The sequence below is a fragment of the Pleurodeles waltl genome, chromosome 1_2 (genome assembly GCF_031143425.1).
Source record: "Pleurodeles waltl isolate 20211129_DDA chromosome 1_2, aPleWal1.hap1.20221129, whole genome shotgun sequence".
Classification (NCBI taxonomy): domain Eukaryota; kingdom Metazoa; phylum Chordata; class Amphibia; order Caudata; family Salamandridae; genus Pleurodeles; species Pleurodeles waltl.
In genome coordinates, this window is record NC_090437.1 from 1,220,469,639 (window position 1) to 1,220,488,723 (window position 19,085).

General features: G+C 47.5%; 1 protein-coding gene across 2 annotated transcripts in view; it reads right to left on the bottom strand.

The window, feature by feature from the left end:
- MAEA (macrophage erythroblast attacher, E3 ubiquitin ligase) overlaps nt 1-19,085 on the bottom strand; it is a 228,082-nt gene that overhangs the window by 134,652 nt on the left and 74,345 nt on the right. For both annotated transcript variants that reach the window (XM_069204052.1, XM_069204043.1), the window contains exon 2: nt 10,404-10,586. In XM_069204052.1, coding sequence (XP_069060153.1) covers nt 10,404-10,586 — 183 coding nt within the window. The remainder of the gene's footprint in view (nt 1-10,403; nt 10,587-19,085) is intronic.

A 19,085-nucleotide genomic window follows, 5' to 3' on the forward strand; every position in this document is an offset into this window, starting at 1 on the left:
AATTTAGAGGTCTTAATCCCTGCATCAAAATAGCCCTTGGTTGAACGTGTGGCATTTCCATTTAGTACACATACATTGCACAAAATTAACATGCACAGAGAAGTTGGAAGGAAAGCCAAGCTCCACAGAATCCAATCAAGACTGGCAATAAGGGAAATACTTTTATATACGCCATGGCATCATCAATGATGTAGAAATATGTGCCAAGCCACCTTTTCCGCTAAATATATATTTTTTTTAGCTAGTTGTTGCAAGTGCACAGATGCACGTTGTCCCATCCTTGCTGTAAATAAAAGTTTAAATTGCAACAGAAGGCAGTCGAAAAGTCTAACTAGAAACATTTTTCACCCCAAGAAATTGAATATGTGAAAAAACACATATTATTAATAACTTCTAAATTTCACGTAACTCCTAACAAACAATGTGTAAAGAAACGGCTCCCTGTTGCAGTTACCCCCCCACTTTTTGCCTGATACTGATGCCGACTTGACTGAGAAGTGTGCTGGGACCCTGCTAACCAGGCCCCAGCACCAGTGTTCCTTCACCTAAAATGTACCATTGTATCCACAATTGGCACACCCTGGCATTCAGATAAGTCCCTTGTAACTGGTACTTCTAGTACCAAGGGCCCTGATGCCAAGGAAGGTCTCTAAGGGCTGCAGCATGTATTATGCCACCCTGGAGACCTCTCACTCAGCACAGACACACTGCTTGCCAGCTTGTGTGTGCTAGTGAGGACAAAACAAGTAAGTCGACATGGCACTCCCCTCAGGGTGCCATGCCAGCCTCTCACTGCCTATGCAGTATAGGTAAGACACCCCTCTAGCAGGCCTTACAGCCCTAAGGCAGGGTGCACTATACCATAGGTGAGGGTACCAGTGCATGAGCATGGTACCCCTACAGTGTCTAAACAAAACCTTAGACATTGTAAGTGCAGGGTAGCCATAAGAGTATATGGTCTGGGAGTCTGTCAAACACGAACTCCACAGCACCATAATGGCTACACTGAAAACTGGGAAGTTTGGTATCAAACTTCTCAGCACAATAAATGCACACTGATGCCAGTGTACATTTTATTGTAAAATACACCACAGAGGGCACCTTAGAGGTGCCCCCTGAAACTTAACCGACTGTCTGTGTAGGCTGACTAGTTCCAGCAGCCTGCCACACCAGAGACATGTTGCTGGCCCCATGGGGAGAGTGCCTTTGTCACTCTGAGGCCAGTAACAAAGCCTGCACTGGGTGGAGATGCTAACACCTCCCCCAGGCAGGAGCTGTAACACCTGGCGGTGAGCCTCAAAGGCTCACCCCTTTGTCACAGCCCAGCAGGGCACTCCGGCTTAGTGGAGTTGCCCGCCCCCTCCGGCCACGGCCCCCACTTTTGGCGGCAAGGCTGGAGGGAACAACGAAAGCAACAAGGAGGAGTCACTGGCCAGTCAGGACAGCCCCTAAGGTGTCCTGAGCTGAGGTGACTCTGACTTTTAGAAATCCTCCATCTTGCAGATGGAGGATTGCCCCAATAGGGTTAGGATTGTGACCCCCTCCCCTTGGGAGGAGGCACAAAGAGGGTGTACCCACCCTCAGGGCTAGTAGCCATTGGCTACTAACCCCCCAGACCTAAACACGCCCTTAAATTTAGTATTTAAGGGCTACCCTGAACCCTAGAAAATTAGATTCCTGCAACTACAAGAAGGAGGACTGCCTAGCTGAAAACCCCTGCAGAGGAAGACCAGAAGACGACAACTGCCTTGGCTCCAGAAACTCACCGGCCTGTCTCCTGCCTTCCAAAGATCCTGCTCCAGCGACGCCTTCCAAAGGGACCAGCGACCTCGACATCCTCTGAGGACTGCCCCTGCTTCGAAAAGACAAGAAACTCCCGAGGACAGCGGACCTGCTCCAAGAAAAGCTGCAACTTTGTTTCCAGCAGCTTTAAAGAACCCTGCAAGCTCCCCGCAAGAAGCGTGAGACTTGCAACACTGCACCCGGCGACCCCGACTCGGCTGGTGGCGACCCAACACCTCAGGAGGGACCCCAGGACTACTCTGATACTGTGAGTACCAAAACCTGTCCCCCCTGAGCCCCCACAGCGCCGCCTGCAGAGGGAATCCCGAGGCTTCCCCTGACCGCGACTCTTTGAACCTAAAGTCCCGACGCCTGGGAGAGACCCTGCACCCGCAGCCCCCAGGACCTGAAGGACCGGACTTTCACTGGAGAAGTGACCCCCAGGAGTCCCTCTCCCTTGCCCAAGTGGAGGTTTCCCCGAGGAATCCCCCCCTTGCCTGCCTGCAGCGCTGAAGAGATCCCGAGATCTCTCATAGACTAACATTGCGAACCCGACGCTTGTTTCTACACTGCACCCGGCCGCCCCCGCGCCGCTGAGGGTGAAATTTCTGTGTGGGCTTGTGTCCCCCCCGGTGCCCTACAAAACCCCCCTGGTCTGCCCTCCGAAGACGCGGGTACTTACCTGCAAGCAGACCGGAACCGGGGCACCCCCTTCTCTCCATTCTAGCCTATGTGTTTTGGGCACCACTTTGAACTCTGCACCTGACCGGCCCTGAGCTGCTGGTGTGGTGACTTTGGGGTTGCTCTGAACCCCCAACGGTGGGCTACCTTGGACCAAGAACTAAGCCCTGTAAGTGTCTTACTTACCTGGTTAACCTAACAAATACTTACCTCCCCTAGGAACTGTGAAAATTGCACTAAGTGTCCACTTTTAAAACAGCTATTTGTGAATAACTTGAAAAGTATACCTGCAATTTTGATGATTTGAAGTTCCTAAAGTACTTACCTGCAATACCTTTCGAATGAGATATTACATGTAGAATTTGAACCTGTGGTTCTTAAAATAAACTAAGAAAAGATATTTTTCTATACAAAAACCTATTGGCTGGATTTGTCTCTGAGTGTGTGTACCTCATTTATTGTCTATGTGTATGTACAACAAATGCTTAACACTACTCCTTGGATAAGCCTACTGCTCGACCACACTACCACAAAATAGAGCATTAGTATTATCTATTTTTACCACTATTTTACCTCTAAGGGGAACCCTTGGACTCTGTGCATGCTATTCCTTACTTTGAAATAGCACATACAGAGCCAACTTCCTACATTGGTGGATCAGCGGTGGGGTACAAGACTTTGCATTTGCTGGACTACTCAGCCAATACCTGATCACACGACAAATTCCAAAATTGTCATTAGAAATTCATTTTTGCAATTTGAAATTTTTCTAAATTCTTAAAAGTCCTGCTAGGGCCTTGTGTGTTAAGTCCCTGTTTAGCATTGTCTTTTAGAGTTTAAAAGTTTGTTAAAGGTTTGAAATTAGATTCTAGAAACAGTTTTAGATTCTTTAAAAAGTCTTCCAACTTTTAGCAAAATAATGTCTGATACAGAGATGAATGTGGTGGAACTCGACACCACACCTTACCTCCATCTTAAGATGAGGGAGCTAAGGTCTCTCTGTAATATAAAGAAAATAACCATTGGCTCCAGACCTACCAAAATTCAGCTCCAGGAGCTGTTGGCAGAGTTTGAAAAAGCCAACCCCTCTGAGGATGACTTCACAGAGGAAGAAATTAGTGACTTGGAGGGCAATTCCCCCCTTCCAGTCCTAAATAGGGAGACCAGGGCCTCTCAAGCCCTGTCTCCAAAAATGATAGTCAGAAATGTTGCTTCCCTCACAGGAGGGTCCAGCATTTCTGAAATCACTGAGGATGCTCTCAGTGAGGATGACCCCCTGTTAGCCAGGATGGTCAAAAGATTGGCTTTGGAAAAGCAGCTCCTAGCCATAGAAAGGGAAAGAAAAGAGATGGGCCTAGGTCCCATCAATGGTGGCAGCAACTTAAATAGGGTCAGAGATTCTCCTGACATCCTAAAAATCCCCAAAGGGATTGTAACAAAATATGAAGATGGTGATGACATCACCAAATGGTTCACAGCTTTTGAGAGGGCTTGTGTAACCAGAAAAGTGAACAGATCTCACTGGGGTGCTCTCCTTTGGGAAATGTTCACTGGAAAGTGTAGGGATAGACTCCTCACACTCTCTGGAAAAGATGCAGAATCCTATGACCTCATGAAGGGTACCCTGATTGAGGGCTTTGGATTCTCCACTGAGGAGTATAGAATTAGATTCAGGGGGGCTCAAAAATCCTCGAGCCAGACCTGGGTTGATTTTGTAGACTACTCAGTAAAAACACTAGATGGTTGGTTAACTGGAAATGAAGTGTGTGACTATGTTGGGCTTTATAATTTGTTTATGAAAGAACACATTTTAAGTAACTGCTTCAATGAAAAGTTGCATCAGTATCTGGTAGACCTAGGTCCAATTTCTCCCCAAGAATTGGGAAAGAAGGCAGACCACTGGGTCAAGACTAGGGTAACCAAAACTTCCACTGGGGGTGACCAAAAGAAAGGGGTTACAAAAACTCCCCAGGAGAAAGTGGGTAACACTAGAAACAAAGAGAAAGAGTCCTCTGTAGGCCCCCAAAAACCAGAACTGGTGGGTGGGCCCCAGGACACAACCCAAAACAAAGGTGGGTACCAGGGTAAGAACTGGGATGCCACTAAGGCATGGTGCCACAACTGTAAACAGTCTGGGCACCACACCAAGGACACTTCTTGTCCCAAAAACAAACCCCAGAACAAAATTCCTGGGGTAACCAGTGTAGCCATGGGAGATGACTCCTCAGATGAGGAGGTCTTCCTAGCCTTCAACTGGAAACAGGGCCCAACAGGTGAGTTGGAGATTCCAGAGGGAAGCAGACACTTCCACCACCTACTGGTGAATGGAATCCCAACCACTGCCCTGAGAGACACTTGTGCCAGTCACACTATTGTGCATGACAGGCTGGTGCTCTCAAACCAGTACATCCCAGGTGAGACTGCCAGGGTAAGAGTTAGCCTAGACAGGGTCACTAAGAGGCCTATGGCTTTAGTACCCATAGAAGTGGGTGGCACTCTTAGCTGGAGAAGGGTAGTAGTCAGTACAGACCTCCCCCTTGATTGTCTCCTTGGAAATGACTACCCAGAGGTTAGTCAGAGCCCAAGAGAGGAACTGGTCCAGTGCCAGTCCTCTCCCAAGGATTCTGGAAGTCCTGCCTCTGCAGTAAATGCAAGCAGGCCCCAGAAGAAGAAGAAAAGAAAACAGAGTAGGAAGGGTGGACAACCTTTAGCCAAGGTTACAGCAAGCCAGGGAGATTCTGCTCCAGTAGGGGAGAACTCCAAAAATGGCCCTGATAAAGTCCAACCTGACCCACAAGAAGTCCTGGCTAGTCAGGCAACTGTTAAACCTGAGTGGGTGGCTCCTCAGCTAACAGAAGAAAGAGTGGAAGAAGGGTGTTTACTACAAAATGTGGTAACCCCCCACTCTAATACAGCAGACAGGCACCCTGAACCCAAAGAAGCCTGTAACTTAGCCCCTTCCCTTGTAGGTGAAGAGCTAAAGGTGTGGTTCTGGGCACTGACAGCTGTCAGTGGCCTCTGCTGGGTGTTAGCCTTTATGGCTGCACTATCCTTGGCATGGTGGTCAGACCCCATGCCAAATAGCAAGTTAGGCCCCCTGACCCTGTTGGTCATGGTGGGGTTACTCCAGCTCTGGGTAACCTCTTTGGGTAAGCTAGGGATGACCCTGGCTAAGATAAGATTAGCAGAGGTGGATACCTCTAAACCCAAAATAAAAAGAATGGGTGGAGACATTGAAGAGGCAGACAAGAGGCAATTCAGACTAGGTCCTATCACTGTGGAAGTGGGTCAGTTCCCCAAAGGGAATGACCTGAACAGAAGGATGTAAGGCAGAGTAGGCCCTGCAACTAACCAGCCTATTTCTCCTACTCTTCCTCGCCTGACAGACTAGGAAGACTCTCCCAGCTTGGGCTGAGTCTCCTGGCCTGTGGGCTGGGGGGGGCTTGTGTAAAGAAACGGCTCCCTGTTGCAGTTACCCCCCCACTTTTTGCCTGATACTGATGCCGACTTGACTGAGAAGTGTGCTGGGACCCTGCTAACCAGGCCCCAGCACCAGTGTTCCTTCACCTAAAATGTACCATTGTATCCACAATTGGCACACCCTGGCATTCAGATAAGTCCCTTGTAACTGGTACTTCTAGTACCAAGGGCCCTGATGCCAAGGAAGGTCTCTAAGGGCTGCAGCATGTATTATGCCACCCTGGAGACCTCTCACTCAGCACAGACACACTGCTTGCCAGCTTGTGTGTGCTAGTGAGGACAAAACAAGTAAGTCGACATGGCACTCCCCTCAGGGTGCCATGCCAGCCTCTCACTGCCTATGCAGTATAGGTAAGACACCCCTCTAGCAGGCCTTACAGCCCTAAGGCAGGGTGCACTATACCATAGGTGAGGGTACCAGTGCATGAGCATGGTACCCCTACAGTGTCTAAACAAAACCTTAGACATTGTAAGTGCAGGGTAGCCATAAGAGTATATGGTCTGGGAGTCTGTCAAACACGAACTCCACAGCACCATAATGGCTACACTGAAAACTGGGAAGTTTGGTATCAAACTTCTCAGCACAATAAATGCACACTGATGCCAGTGTACATTTTATTGTAAAATACACCACAGAGGGCACCTTAGAGGTGCCCCCTGAAACTTAACCGACTGTCTGTGTAGGCTGACTAGTTCCAGCAGCCTGCCACACCAGAGACATGTTGCTGGCCCCATGGGGAGAGTGCCTTTGTCACTCTGAGGCCAGTAACAAAGCCTGCACTGGGTGGAGATGCTAACACCTCCCCCAGGCAGGAGCTGTAACACCTGGCGGTGAGCCTCAAAGGCTCACCCCTTTGTCACAGCCCAGCAGGGCACTCCGGCTTAGTGGAGTTGCCCGCCCCCTCCGGCCACGGCCCCCACTTTTGGCGGCAAGGCTGGAGGGAACAACGAAAGCAACAAGGAGGAGTCACTGGCCAGTCAGGACAGCCCCTAAGGTGTCCTGAGCTGAGGTGACTCTGACTTTTAGAAATCCTCCATCTTGCAGATGGAGGATTCCCCCAATAGGGTTAGGATTGTGACCCCCTCCCCTTGGGAGGAGGCACAAAGAGGGTGTACCCACCCTCAGGGCTAGTAGCCATTGGCTACTAACCCCCCAGACCTAAACACGCCCTTAAATTTAGTATTTAAGGGCTACCCTGAACCCTAGAAAATTAGATTCCTGCAACTACAAGAAGAAGGACTGCCTAGCTGAAAACCCCTGCAGAGGAAGACCAGAAGACGACAACTGCCTTGGCTCCAGAAACTCACCGGCCTGCCTCCTGCCTTCCAAAGATCCTGCTCCAGCGACGCCTTCCAAAGGGACCAGCGACCTCGACATCCTCTGAGGACTGCCCCTGCTTCGAAAAGACAAGAAACTCCCGAGGACAGCGGACCTGCTCCAAGAAAAGCTGCAACTTTGTTTCCAGCAGCTTTAAAGAACCCTGCAAGCTCCCCGCAAGAAGCGTGAGACTTGCAACACTGCACCCGGCGACCCCGACTCGGCTGGTGGCGACCCAACACCTCAGGAGGGACCCCAGGACTACTCTGATACTGTGAGTACCAAAACCTGTCCCCCCTGAGCCCCCACAGCGCCGCCTGCAGAGGGAATCCCGAGGCTTCCCCTGACCGCGACTCTTTGAACCTAAAGTCCCGACGCCTGGGAGAGACCCTGCACCCGCAGCCCCCAGGACCTGAAGGACCGGACTTTCACTGGAGAAGTGACCCCCAGGAGTCCCTCTCCCTTGCCCAAGTGGAGGTTTCCCCGAGGAATCCCCCCCTTGCCTGCCTGCAGCGCTGAAGAGATCCCGAGATCTCTCATAGACTAACATTGCGAACCCGACGCTTGTTTCTACACTGCACCCGGCCGCCCCCGCGCCGCTGAGGGTGAAATTTCTGTGTGGGCTTGTGTCCCCCCCGGTGCCCTACAAAACCCCCCTGGTCTGCCCTCCGAAGACGCGGGTACTTACCTGCAAGCAGACCGGAACCGGGGCACCCCCTTCTCTCCATTCTAGCCTGTGTGTTTTGGGCACCACTTTGAACTCTGCACCTGACCGGCCCTGAGCTGCTGGTGTGGTGACTTTGGGGTTGCTCTGAACCCCCAACGGTGGGCTACCTTGGACCAAGAACTAAGCCCTGTAAGTGTCTTACTTACCTGGTTAACCTAACAAATACTTACCTCCCCTAGGAACTGTGAAAATTGCACTAAGTGTCCACTTTTAAAACAGCTATTTGTGAATAACTTGAAAAGTATACCTGCAATTTTGATGATTTGAAGTTCCTAAAGTACTTACCTGCAATACCTTTCGAATGAGATATTACATGTAGAATTTGAACCTGTGGTTCTTAAAATAAACTAAGAAAAGATATTTTTCTATACAAAAACCTATTGGCTGGATTTGTCTCTGAGTGTGTGTACCTCATTTATTGTCTATGTGTATGTACAACAAATGCTTAACACTACTCCTTGGATAAGCCTACTGCTCGACCACACTACCACAAAATAGAGCATTAGTATTATCTATTTTTACCACTATTTTACCTCTAAGGGGAACCCTTGGACTCTGTGCATGCTATTCCTTACTTTGAAATAGCACATACAGAGCCAACTTCCTACACAATGGCAAACAGTTTGAAGTCTTAATAGAATGAAAGTACAATGTTTCACCACATGCTCTTATAAAATGTATATTTCAGATCAAAAAGAGATGGGCAGAGGAAGACTAAAGTGAGCGCTCTAAAACTTATCTTTAAAACTACCTTTGAAGAAATGCTGGACCTTTGTGCCTGAATGGTTCTATGATAAATGCATCAGCTTGTAAATACAATATGTTTAGTTCAAGGGAAACCAGTGCAGTTCGATTAAGTGATGGAAAACTGCTTCCTATCTACTCCATGCTAAATCTAATCTGGAATTTTGGATGGTCTGAATCTTTCTGATTAAGTAAAAGGGAAGGCCTACATGGAGTAAATTGAAATACCCCAGTACAACGTAACTCCAGCGTGGAATATGGTGTTCCAACAATTTTCAGGAACCAGAGAGAGAATGAAGTTCAATGAGTCCAGGAAAGGAGAAAGCAGGCCAATTACAGTTTATCCATTTACAGCCATAGCATCAAAATACAAAAAAAACAAAATTAAGATTACTTAATGATTCAGGAGAGCAGTGTTGAACAAAGAGAGGATGGCCCCCAAGAATACGACCAGCTAGTAGAACTACCACCTACCACTAACAATTCCGTTTTGCTTATGTTCAGATGGAGGGCTTTTTTGCTCATTTCTTCAGCTACAGAAGCTGTGCAAGACTTAATTCACTGTCGGAATATTGGCTATTATCTGTATCCCCCCTGTTTTCACGTACACATCCCATACTCATGAGGAGGCAATGCTGTCTCTCATTTGGTTTAATGTCAACCATGTTTTTATAGATTCAAATTTTGCTTCAAAATTGGCCAATTTTTTAAAAATATTTTAAGGTTTCTTTATAGCCTCATTTTTGGGCAGATTGACAGCAACCTTTTGGCAGATGAAGTAGTGGACCTGGCCGACTTGGACGATGGATTTTTAGTCAAATTTCACAACTCTAATTAGGGTAAATTATGCTTCTCAGCACAAACTAAGTTATCCCAATTTCAGGGCAAATTTTAGGTTACCATTCAACTGTAAATTAGGATATTAGTGTGTGTAAACAGTAAAAGTGCCCCAAGCGGTATATTAGGAGGTATCAAAATACAGATAAAATGTAATTGGTAAGTGTCAAACAAGAGGCTATTTTTCATGCAGCACTGTAAGTAACTACAAGACGGAAATCATCCACTTGTTCATTCATGGTCATGTACAATTTTATGCTGTATATGTCACCAGCCACTTCTTAATTCCATCAACATAAATTCCCCTTATGGAGAAGCAAACAAAAGGGATGATGAGAGACTTCCTGGACAGCTGTATGTGAAATTGTCATACTTTTGATATTGTCAGCTCATAAACATGGATTCCTCCCACATTTCCTTGAGGGTGACCCCTTCCATCCAAGTATTTTTTTAAACAATTCAATACCTTCCCATCTTATTCAACCTCCCTCACCCCACCACAATCTCCAGAAATATATATGTATGTCTTGTGTTATGCCACCCTCTCCAGACCTCACTATGTGCTGAACGTTTATGTTCACAGACAGTAAAACAAACATCTGAGAAGCACTGATATGCTTCATCTTGACATCTACAGACCCAAGGACCAAGCATGCGTCTCTGGTCTCCTTCTCACTGGACTGTGGAGAACAAGGGAAGACAGACGATGGTAGGAGAAACCACTGCATCTATTTTTATTTAGACTAGTTTCAAAGCACATGGAGTAAAATTGACACAAGAGCAAGCTAGAAGCTGGTGACAATTTATGAGTCAAAGAATCAAAAAAAATATTACCTTTCTTTTCAAGACACTTAGCTTTTCCACAACGCCATCAAGAAGACTAACAACAGAGTCCACAGCTGGACAGCTGCTTAAGGTCTTCTCCAGTTCAGCTACAACCATGGTAACGTGGCTCGTCTCCCGGTCAATATTCTTTTGCGCTGCTCTGAAGCGTTTGTTCAGGGTTTCATACGGCACCTAAAATAATTGAACACAATCAGTTATGATGCAGCACACAAACTAGATCTATAAATTGTGAATCACCCTCAACCATACGGAACACAAATTCAGTACAGAAGCAGAAATGCAATAATAGCCAACGAATCTGGTAGTAAGGCCATATTTTATTCCAAAATGCTTATAGGCAGCCCACATTTAGTCGCACTGCTTTTTTGAGCTTAAGTCACCAGCTTACCCATGGACATCAGTTTGCTGTTAAATTGACGGATACACTACCCAATCACACCACTTTGTAGTGATAGGGTAGGAGTATGAAAATAAAGACCATTGGAATTTCTATAGCTGGATGCAATGGTTGTAAACTAAACAAATTACCTGATAAATACGAAACATCTGACCTGCTAAATTCTCAAACTGCAAATACTTCAATCAATTGATCTTTATTTCGGCCAATTTGGCCATAAAAGATGTACACAAAAAACACACGTATGAGCATGTAAAACCATCAAGGAAAAGTAAACAGGAAACACATCAGATAAAAGACCATACAATTAAAATAAAACTTAAAGTTAGATAGGAGCCTGCAACTTTAAAATACGGGTACGAATATGCCAGACATTGGTAAGGAATTTGGCTAGTGCAAACACAATTGGACCTGAAACATCAGTTTTTAAAATTCTGTACACCGGGAGGTACTCCCTAAAACCAAGGTTTCTAATAAGTGGTAGGAGCCAATATTTCCTGGCGGCCTTGTAAGTTGGACAAAACAAGACCACATGCAGATCGCTTTCCTCTGCTCCCACACATGTCGGACATAGCTTGGTAGATGGCAGTGTTGACCAGGAGCAGGTGTAAGATCGCAGAGGCAATGTGCCATATCTCCATTGGAGAAATAGCTTCCTGGCCAGCACAGGAGACATAGCATCCAGAACCCTCTCCAGGCGGTATGAGTCCTTGCTTTGCGCGAATACAGATGTTAATGACCCCTCATTCTTGCAGTCTAGGGCCATAGCTAATTTCTGCTCGTGGTAAGCACTGACCAAAGCTCTTCGTGGGATCCTTAGTGAGGCGTTAGCTGGATCCGACCACAGGTCAGGGAGGCCCAATCCCATACAGGACTTTTTTATATATTTTATCCACGGGATCTGTAAAGCTTTAGGGTGGGTTAAAAACTCCCTCAGTTCCGCCCTATAAGAAGAGAGTTCTTCGGTGCTCCATAGCCTTCGCCAGAAGACTATGGGTCTGAGACCTAATTCATCTGCTATTGGTCTCAGACCCAGATCCATCCTCAGGGGGAGGAGCGGAGTACTGGACGGGAGTGCTACTATCTGTCTAATGAAGTTGTTCTCAGTTATAGACAAACTGCAGGAAACTGTGTGACCCCACAGTTCCGCCCCGTACATCAGAGCTCCTCTAGCCTGTGCCTTGTATATCTGGATAAGCGGCCCCAGCGGTCGATATGTGGAGCTTCTCATCAACCGAGCAATGCCGCCAGTGGTCTGCACTAATTTAAGATTGACCCTAGTCTGGTGAGTTCCCCAGGACATGGTTTCATTCAACGTTACACCTAGATATTCAAAGGTGGAGACTCTCTCTAAACGTGAAGCTCCCAGTAAGGGGTTCGGGCGTGATCTTGGGGTTGGGTTCATAACCATAAACTTGGTTTTATTAGCATTGATTTCTAACCCCCTATCTGTGCAAAAAGCCACAAGAGAATCAAGGATCCTCTGTATCCCCATGGGGGTTTTGGACAGCAGCAGGGTGTCATCTGCAAACATGATTGCAGGCACCCTGCTGCCATTCAATTTTGGGGCATCAGTGTATTCAGTTCCATTGAGGTGGGCGATTACCCCGTTGACGAAGAGGCAGAACAGGGTCGGTGCCAAAACACAGCCCTGTCTAACCCCCCTGTCAACGGGGAATCTGTCCGTTAATTCCCCGTGTTTCCCACACCTGACCCGGGCATAGTTATTATGGTGCAATCTCTTTAAAGTTATCAGGATGTCTGGGGGGACCCCCATCTCAGCCAGAACACTCCAGAGTTTCCCTCTGGGCACGAGGTCGAACGCAGCCCTCAGGTCCACAAATATAGTGTATAAACTACCCCCTTCCAATATTGCTGCCCTCCAATAGATAACGTTCAGACGAAAAACCTGATCCACTGTAGAAACTCCCTTTCTAAATCCCGCCTGATACGGACTGAGGGCACCCGTTTCTTCCACCCAGTCCTGAAGCCGATTCAGCAGTATCCTGCCAAACAGCTTCTGTGACACGTCAATTAGACTGATTGGTCTGTAGTTGGCAGGGAGCAGGGGCGAGCCCTTTTTAAATATAGGAACCACCTCTGCCCCCAGCCAAGTACTCGGAATTTCCATGCCACACAAAACTCCATTAAACACTGCAGCCAGATAGGGGGCCCAAACACCGGGCTCCTGCTTGAACAGGTCCCCGGGCAGGCCGTCCAATCCTGGCGCCTTTCCAGCTTTAAGTCCCATTAGTGCTACCTTCACCTCCCCAACTGTTATCAAGTCCCCGCCATACTCTACCAGTCCAGTACCGAAATCAATCTTAGTTTCTCCCTGCTCGGAACTGTAGAGAGACTGGAAGTGTGCCTGCCACACCCCTGCTGCAATATTTGGTTCTATTGCCGAATGGAGGTTCCCCGACCCCCCGTTTACTACTCTCCAAAACATTCGGTGGTCTCTTGTTGCGATGGAAGAGGTAAGCTCCTCCCACTGGTTCTCCTCCCATTCGGTTTTAGCATGGATGACCAGTTTTTTATAAACCCGTCTACTTTCTCGCAGCTTCTCTCTATCTGTTCCCTCCTTGATGCATCTGAGGAGTTCTCCCTTTGTCTTCCTGCAGACTGCATTGTACCATAAGGAGTTATGTTGTTGGATCCTCTTCTGATTCTGGACCCTGGTAAAAAGCTCAGAGGCCGCTCCCTTTATAAGGTCCTCATGAGCCTGATATAATTTCTCATGGTGGACTATATTGCCCACATCGTTGGCTAGCTCTCCCACTTTTTCCAAAATGGGGATTAAACCTGCGTAGAGCTTCGAAAGTTTCACTTGGCTCGTAGCTAGTTTATCCCACCTGATTCTTCTCCTGTTATTGTCTAATAGTAGTTCAGGTTTGGACTCCCCCATGGTTGTTATGGAGGCCTTTGGCCCAGGATGGCTAAGATCGAGTTCAAGGGCGTTATGGTCACTATCCAGTCTCTCCACCACCCTAAAGTCCAGGATAGAAGACCAGTTCACTATCTGTACAAGAGCATAGTCCAAGCGGGACTCTCTTCCCACTCTGTTGTACGTGGTTTTGCTTGGTACATCAGACTTAATACGTCCATTGCAGGCTCTAATTCCATGCTTTAGGGTGAGAGCAGTAATCTGCAAAGCCACAGGCGTCCATGCCTTTGGGGAAGGTGCTACAACAGAGGGTACTGACCACCTGAACTCTTCTTCCATGGGAAATCCCTCTACGAGACCGACCAACGGCTCGAAATGGGAATTTAAATCCCCTCCCACTATGTAAGGGATATCTCTTGGCATTTCCGCTAAATATACTGAAAGCTCCTCTATAGTGGGGGATTCACGCGAAGCTCCCACTGGCCTGGAGTAAATATTTATCAGGGCAAGTTTCGCTAGGTTCGGCCAGGCTAATAAAACCACTAGGATATCATCTGATGGCACCGGTAGGCGTGAAGCCTGACATCCTAAGTGGGAAGCCACCCAAGTTGTGAGTCCACCAGAGGGGCGACCCTTACCCTCCCACCTAGCCGAGATGGAAAATGACTCGTAACCTTGATGGTTATAATCTTCCCTTGCCCAAGTCTCTTGGAACATGCAAACATCCCCGGACTCAATGTAAGTTATCCAATCTTGGGTGCCCAGTTTGCTGGCTAAACCAGCCACATTCCACCAAATTAGTCTCATGTGCGCTGGAGAAGCCACAGAACAGATTGCGGGGATGGAGTGGGGGGAAGAGCCAGTACCAAAGCCAGAAACTACACCAATTACTCTAACAGGGTCATTTTCAGAAGTGGATTCAGCCAGATCAGGCAGTTTACTGGGACCATTATCCAAGGTCACAGGATTTAAGTTCGGATTTGGAGGCAGTCAGTCCACACCATCCAGACCATTCAGACAGTTAAAACAATTATGGTCCAAAAAGGGAGTCTCCGAAGGTCGATAAACTGGACGTGGAGCATATCCCCTGTATCTAGATCTTCGTTCCACCCTTGTCCAGTTACCTTGTGACAAGTCATGGTACAAGAAAATAGGAGGGAAAAAGAAAGAAACTGGCAAAGTCTGTATGGTAGAATCCAGTGATCTATTTGACCCAGCACAAATGTATAGTACTGTTCCAGGGTCTCGAAAAGACACAATGATACAGTCCCCTGCTATTGATTTCCCCGACTTCCCCAACCATGGTACCCTTCTTACCATAATGATCTCATTGTTGAGGTGAGCTGGAAGAGGTCTGTTCCAATTCAACCATTTAATGGTTTTCCTCTTGAGTGAGTGATAGTTCTCATTTTCACCCAATTCTAGAGAGGGAACACCAGCCAACACCACCATGAGGCTGTTAGCCTCTGGTGGTAGGTCGGGTCCTCGTGGTCTAGGGGCAGGCTTACCAGGGAGTATACGTTGGAGTGCTGGGCCATCTGTTTCTGATGGTAGGATGTTAGAGTTAGTAGGTAAAATTGGAACAGGGATAGCCATAAGTGGCTGTAAAAGAGGGGCGGCAGCAGTGCCCAAGGGAGGCCCCGTGTGGATCGGTGGGTTTTGTATATTGGGGAAAGTTCCTATTGGTAGAATGGACTCAGTGGTTCTACTCTGTTTGTTGTCCAAAATTTTCAGGGTGGTTAAAGTTGCCTCCAGAGTAGTCAGCCTGCATTCTATTTTCTGCAAACTCTCGCTAATGGGCAACAAGAGTGATCTAATTAAAGATTCAATGCTCCCCAAAGAGCTACCGGGAAGTAATGTGTTAAGTGGGCTCTTCCCTTTGTCGCTAATGGAAGCAGTGGTAATAATATTAGTACCCTTGGGGGGAGTAGCCCTCTGCACATTAACTAAAGGCCTATCTAACATAGGTACGGACTTGAGTGACTTTCCAAAATCAGAGTGGGGGATCTTTTTCTTCCCCTGACCACCCCTCATCTTCATTCTGCGTTTATTTGGTGGTAGGTCATACACCTCTGCCACCACAGTTTGCTTTAGCTTATTAATCTTGATTTTGGCTCTGGAGTGTGTTTGGGTGGATAAGTCAACTGCCGAACTACTGGCAACTAATAATGGAGTGATGTCCGTAGTTTGTTTAGGAGGTGGGCCAGAAATGGGAGAACTATCCCGGAGTAATAGGGGAACGTCTTCTTGGGATGAAAGATCCGGGCTGCCATTGAGGGAACCTTCCTCTTGGGAGATAGGATAGGGAGTTATGTCACTGAGGGGCCTATTTTTCATATGTTCAATCGAGCGACGACGCTCTGTCCTACGCATCTCCAAAGAGGTTTCGATTCCCCCATCACCCTTTGCCGATTTGAAGTAATTGTCCAGAGTCCCAGTGTTGGCTCCCCCCCCTTCGCTGCTGTTCCACCTAGGACTGATGATGGCATACCCAGAACCTTTTTCGTATACCAGGTAGGATCAAGGAGATGCAGGTGGAAGAGAGTGGGCCCAGCCCAGCCTCCTGCGTGCCCTGACGGCCACAGACGGTCCCGCCCTTGTCCCGGGCTTATCCGCGACGCGGAAGTAGCTGATTGAATTTATAAAAGGAAAGTTAAGCTATGAGTGGGGCGGGGCTTGCAGGGAGAGCGGCCAGTTGACAGAAGGCGCGGGTTAACAGGACTACTGGGAAACGTAGTCCTGTCCCGACGCTCGCAGCCCTGCACTCGCCCAGTCCCTCACTGAAACTGTCCGTAGGTTTTGCAGCGGGACGCCGCAGAAGTAGAGGAGAGACCAAAGGCAAAAGGCAAACCAGCAGCAAACAGCAAGCCCGACGGTATCCCAGGGGAGTGGAGCTCGGAGGTGGTTTTTCAGGCTGTAAGTGGCGCGGGTTAACAGGACTACTGGGAGACGTAGTCCTGTCCCGACGCGCGCAGCCCCTAGGTTTTACACAAGCCGCTCTCGCGCCGCAGCGGGACCCGCGAAGAGGAGAGTCCAAAGGCAAACCAGCAGCAATGTGAAGGTCAAGGTAAGTACATTACGTATGATTTTTTGGGGAGAAACAATAGTCATGTGGTACAGCTAGAGGTGCCTCAGAGGCCAGACCTGAAAGGGCCGTGCGAGGTCTGAAGATAGCCCCCGGTGCGGGCGTTTGCCGTGGTCTCCCATGCTGCTGCTTCAGCACCTCTGTGACATGCACCGTGCCTTGAAGAGCAGCAACGCAGGCTGCAGGGGCTCCCCGGAAGTCCGCCCGTACTCCTCACCCCCAGGTCTGAGATCCTATGTATCCTAGTGCAAACTTATGTTTGTGTCCAATTGCATTTAGCCCCCAGACAGTAGAAGGACCAGCACGTCCAAGGAGTCCTCACCGCAGTGATGCCTTCGTTGCTCTTGGGCTGGCCCCCGGGCCGTGTGGGCGTCCCTCACAGAGTTCACTTCATCCGCAGTCAGGCAGCCTGTGCATGACCTGCGGATCACTGAGCGACGGGGCAGTCCGCCGGTGTACCTCGCCGATCCCTCCACAGGGCCCGCAAGCACGCCGGGCCCCCTGCGCAGTCAAGTCCTGAGCCGCTGATGCGTCCCCACGTGGGCTCCTCCCGCAGCGGGGGGCGCTTCTTCTGTGCAGCTGGCACCGCGACCCGCCAGGCCTCTTGGTTCTTCCTTGTCGGCACCCGCAGCAAGCAGTCCGCAAGCAGTCCGCACTCCAGCGGCTTGCTCCCCAGGAACGGGGATCGCCCGGTTCACGATGGCAGTTACTGGGGCAGTCTGGGCGGGGAGTACAACAAGAATGTTTTCAGGCCGCGAGCGGAGCTCTCTAGCTAGCATACGCTCCGGCCGCCATCTTCAAAATCAGCAGCAGCTCCAGTGAATCTCTTGGAATCACGAAAAAAACTCCAAATCGCTACTCGCTGATTGACTGCGCTGCAGTAAGCCATCCAAATACTTAGTGTCACTGGGGTGCAATTATTACCCAGGATAAAAATGTGTACTTGGTAGTAGTGAGTGAAATATTTGGTCAGGTTAAAGGTGACATGTAATATCACCAAGTGGATCCAATGTAGACAGAAACAAAAGAAAGAGGAGTACAGACATTTGAGGACTTCAGAAAAGGGCATGATGGTCTGCAAACCAGGGTATCGTGCCCAAAAAATATTCTAATGTGTCTTTATTCCATGAAAAGTGAAAATTTGAATGTTCTACATGCTGCTATCAAAAACATAACCTACAGCTCTACTCTAGAGGTATTCCAAGGGAATCTAAACTCGTATATAATAGGTCTGACATTTTTCTTTTTACGACCCAGCACATTACATACAAGGCAAGACTAACCAGAGCACACACTTACCACAGCCTACAGAAAACATAACGTAATTATTTTCCCTAATATGTGTACAAAAAGCTGTTTATTGAAAAATACTGAATATAAGTCAGGAGCCATGAAAATAAATCTGAATTAAAAAAAACATAATTCCCAAAATATTTTAAAAAGTAAGAACATATGGAAGGGAAAGTTTTATAAAACTAATGGCATTCTACAAAGAGAGGACAATCCGACAAAGCAGGTTTTTAAAATCTTGAATGAAACTCACTTCAGGGGTCAAAATATTGCATGACGTTTTAGAAAAACGCTGACAAAGATAATACACATCACATAAACACATACATACATACATTCATACTGTGACGTTGCTGAAGAGCACCTTAACCATTTGTACGAATGAAAATAAATACATCCCTGCGCACCCAACAGTATGTATGATTTGTCCCGCATCGCGCAACAAAATTCAGATGACATTGAAATTCGCAAAATACTTCATTTATTTTTCCCTCGTGAACATTTAATATTCCGGATCTTTAAATGAGTGGACTTCCTGAAAAAGATTTAGAGCACTACTACAAACACAGCAATAACTTAAAGTAAGATCATTGCACATCGATCCTTCCACACAAACTGAAGAGCTCAGTCAAGACATAAATCTTCTTTGAAACTCACTTTTGTATATTTCCTATCCCACCATCCTGCATTTTTTGCTCTTTATAGCACATCTCTATTTAACAGTGTAAGTAAATGGGATTTTTTTTTTTTTTTTTTTTAACTTACTTTGTCGGCATGTGGTGATTTCCTACACAGTCATTAAGATGTCATTATACCACATGCAATCCATTTATGACATTTATCTGCTTACTGCAATATGCTTCAAGGTTCCACAAGAGTTTCTCCAGTAACTGAGACAGTTACCGGAAAAATGTTTGCAACATAGAGGTGTGCTGGGAAATAAAAGGTAAGCACCACTGATTTTAAGGTACATAAGATGTTACTGTTTACTGAGTTAAGAACTGAACTCATCAC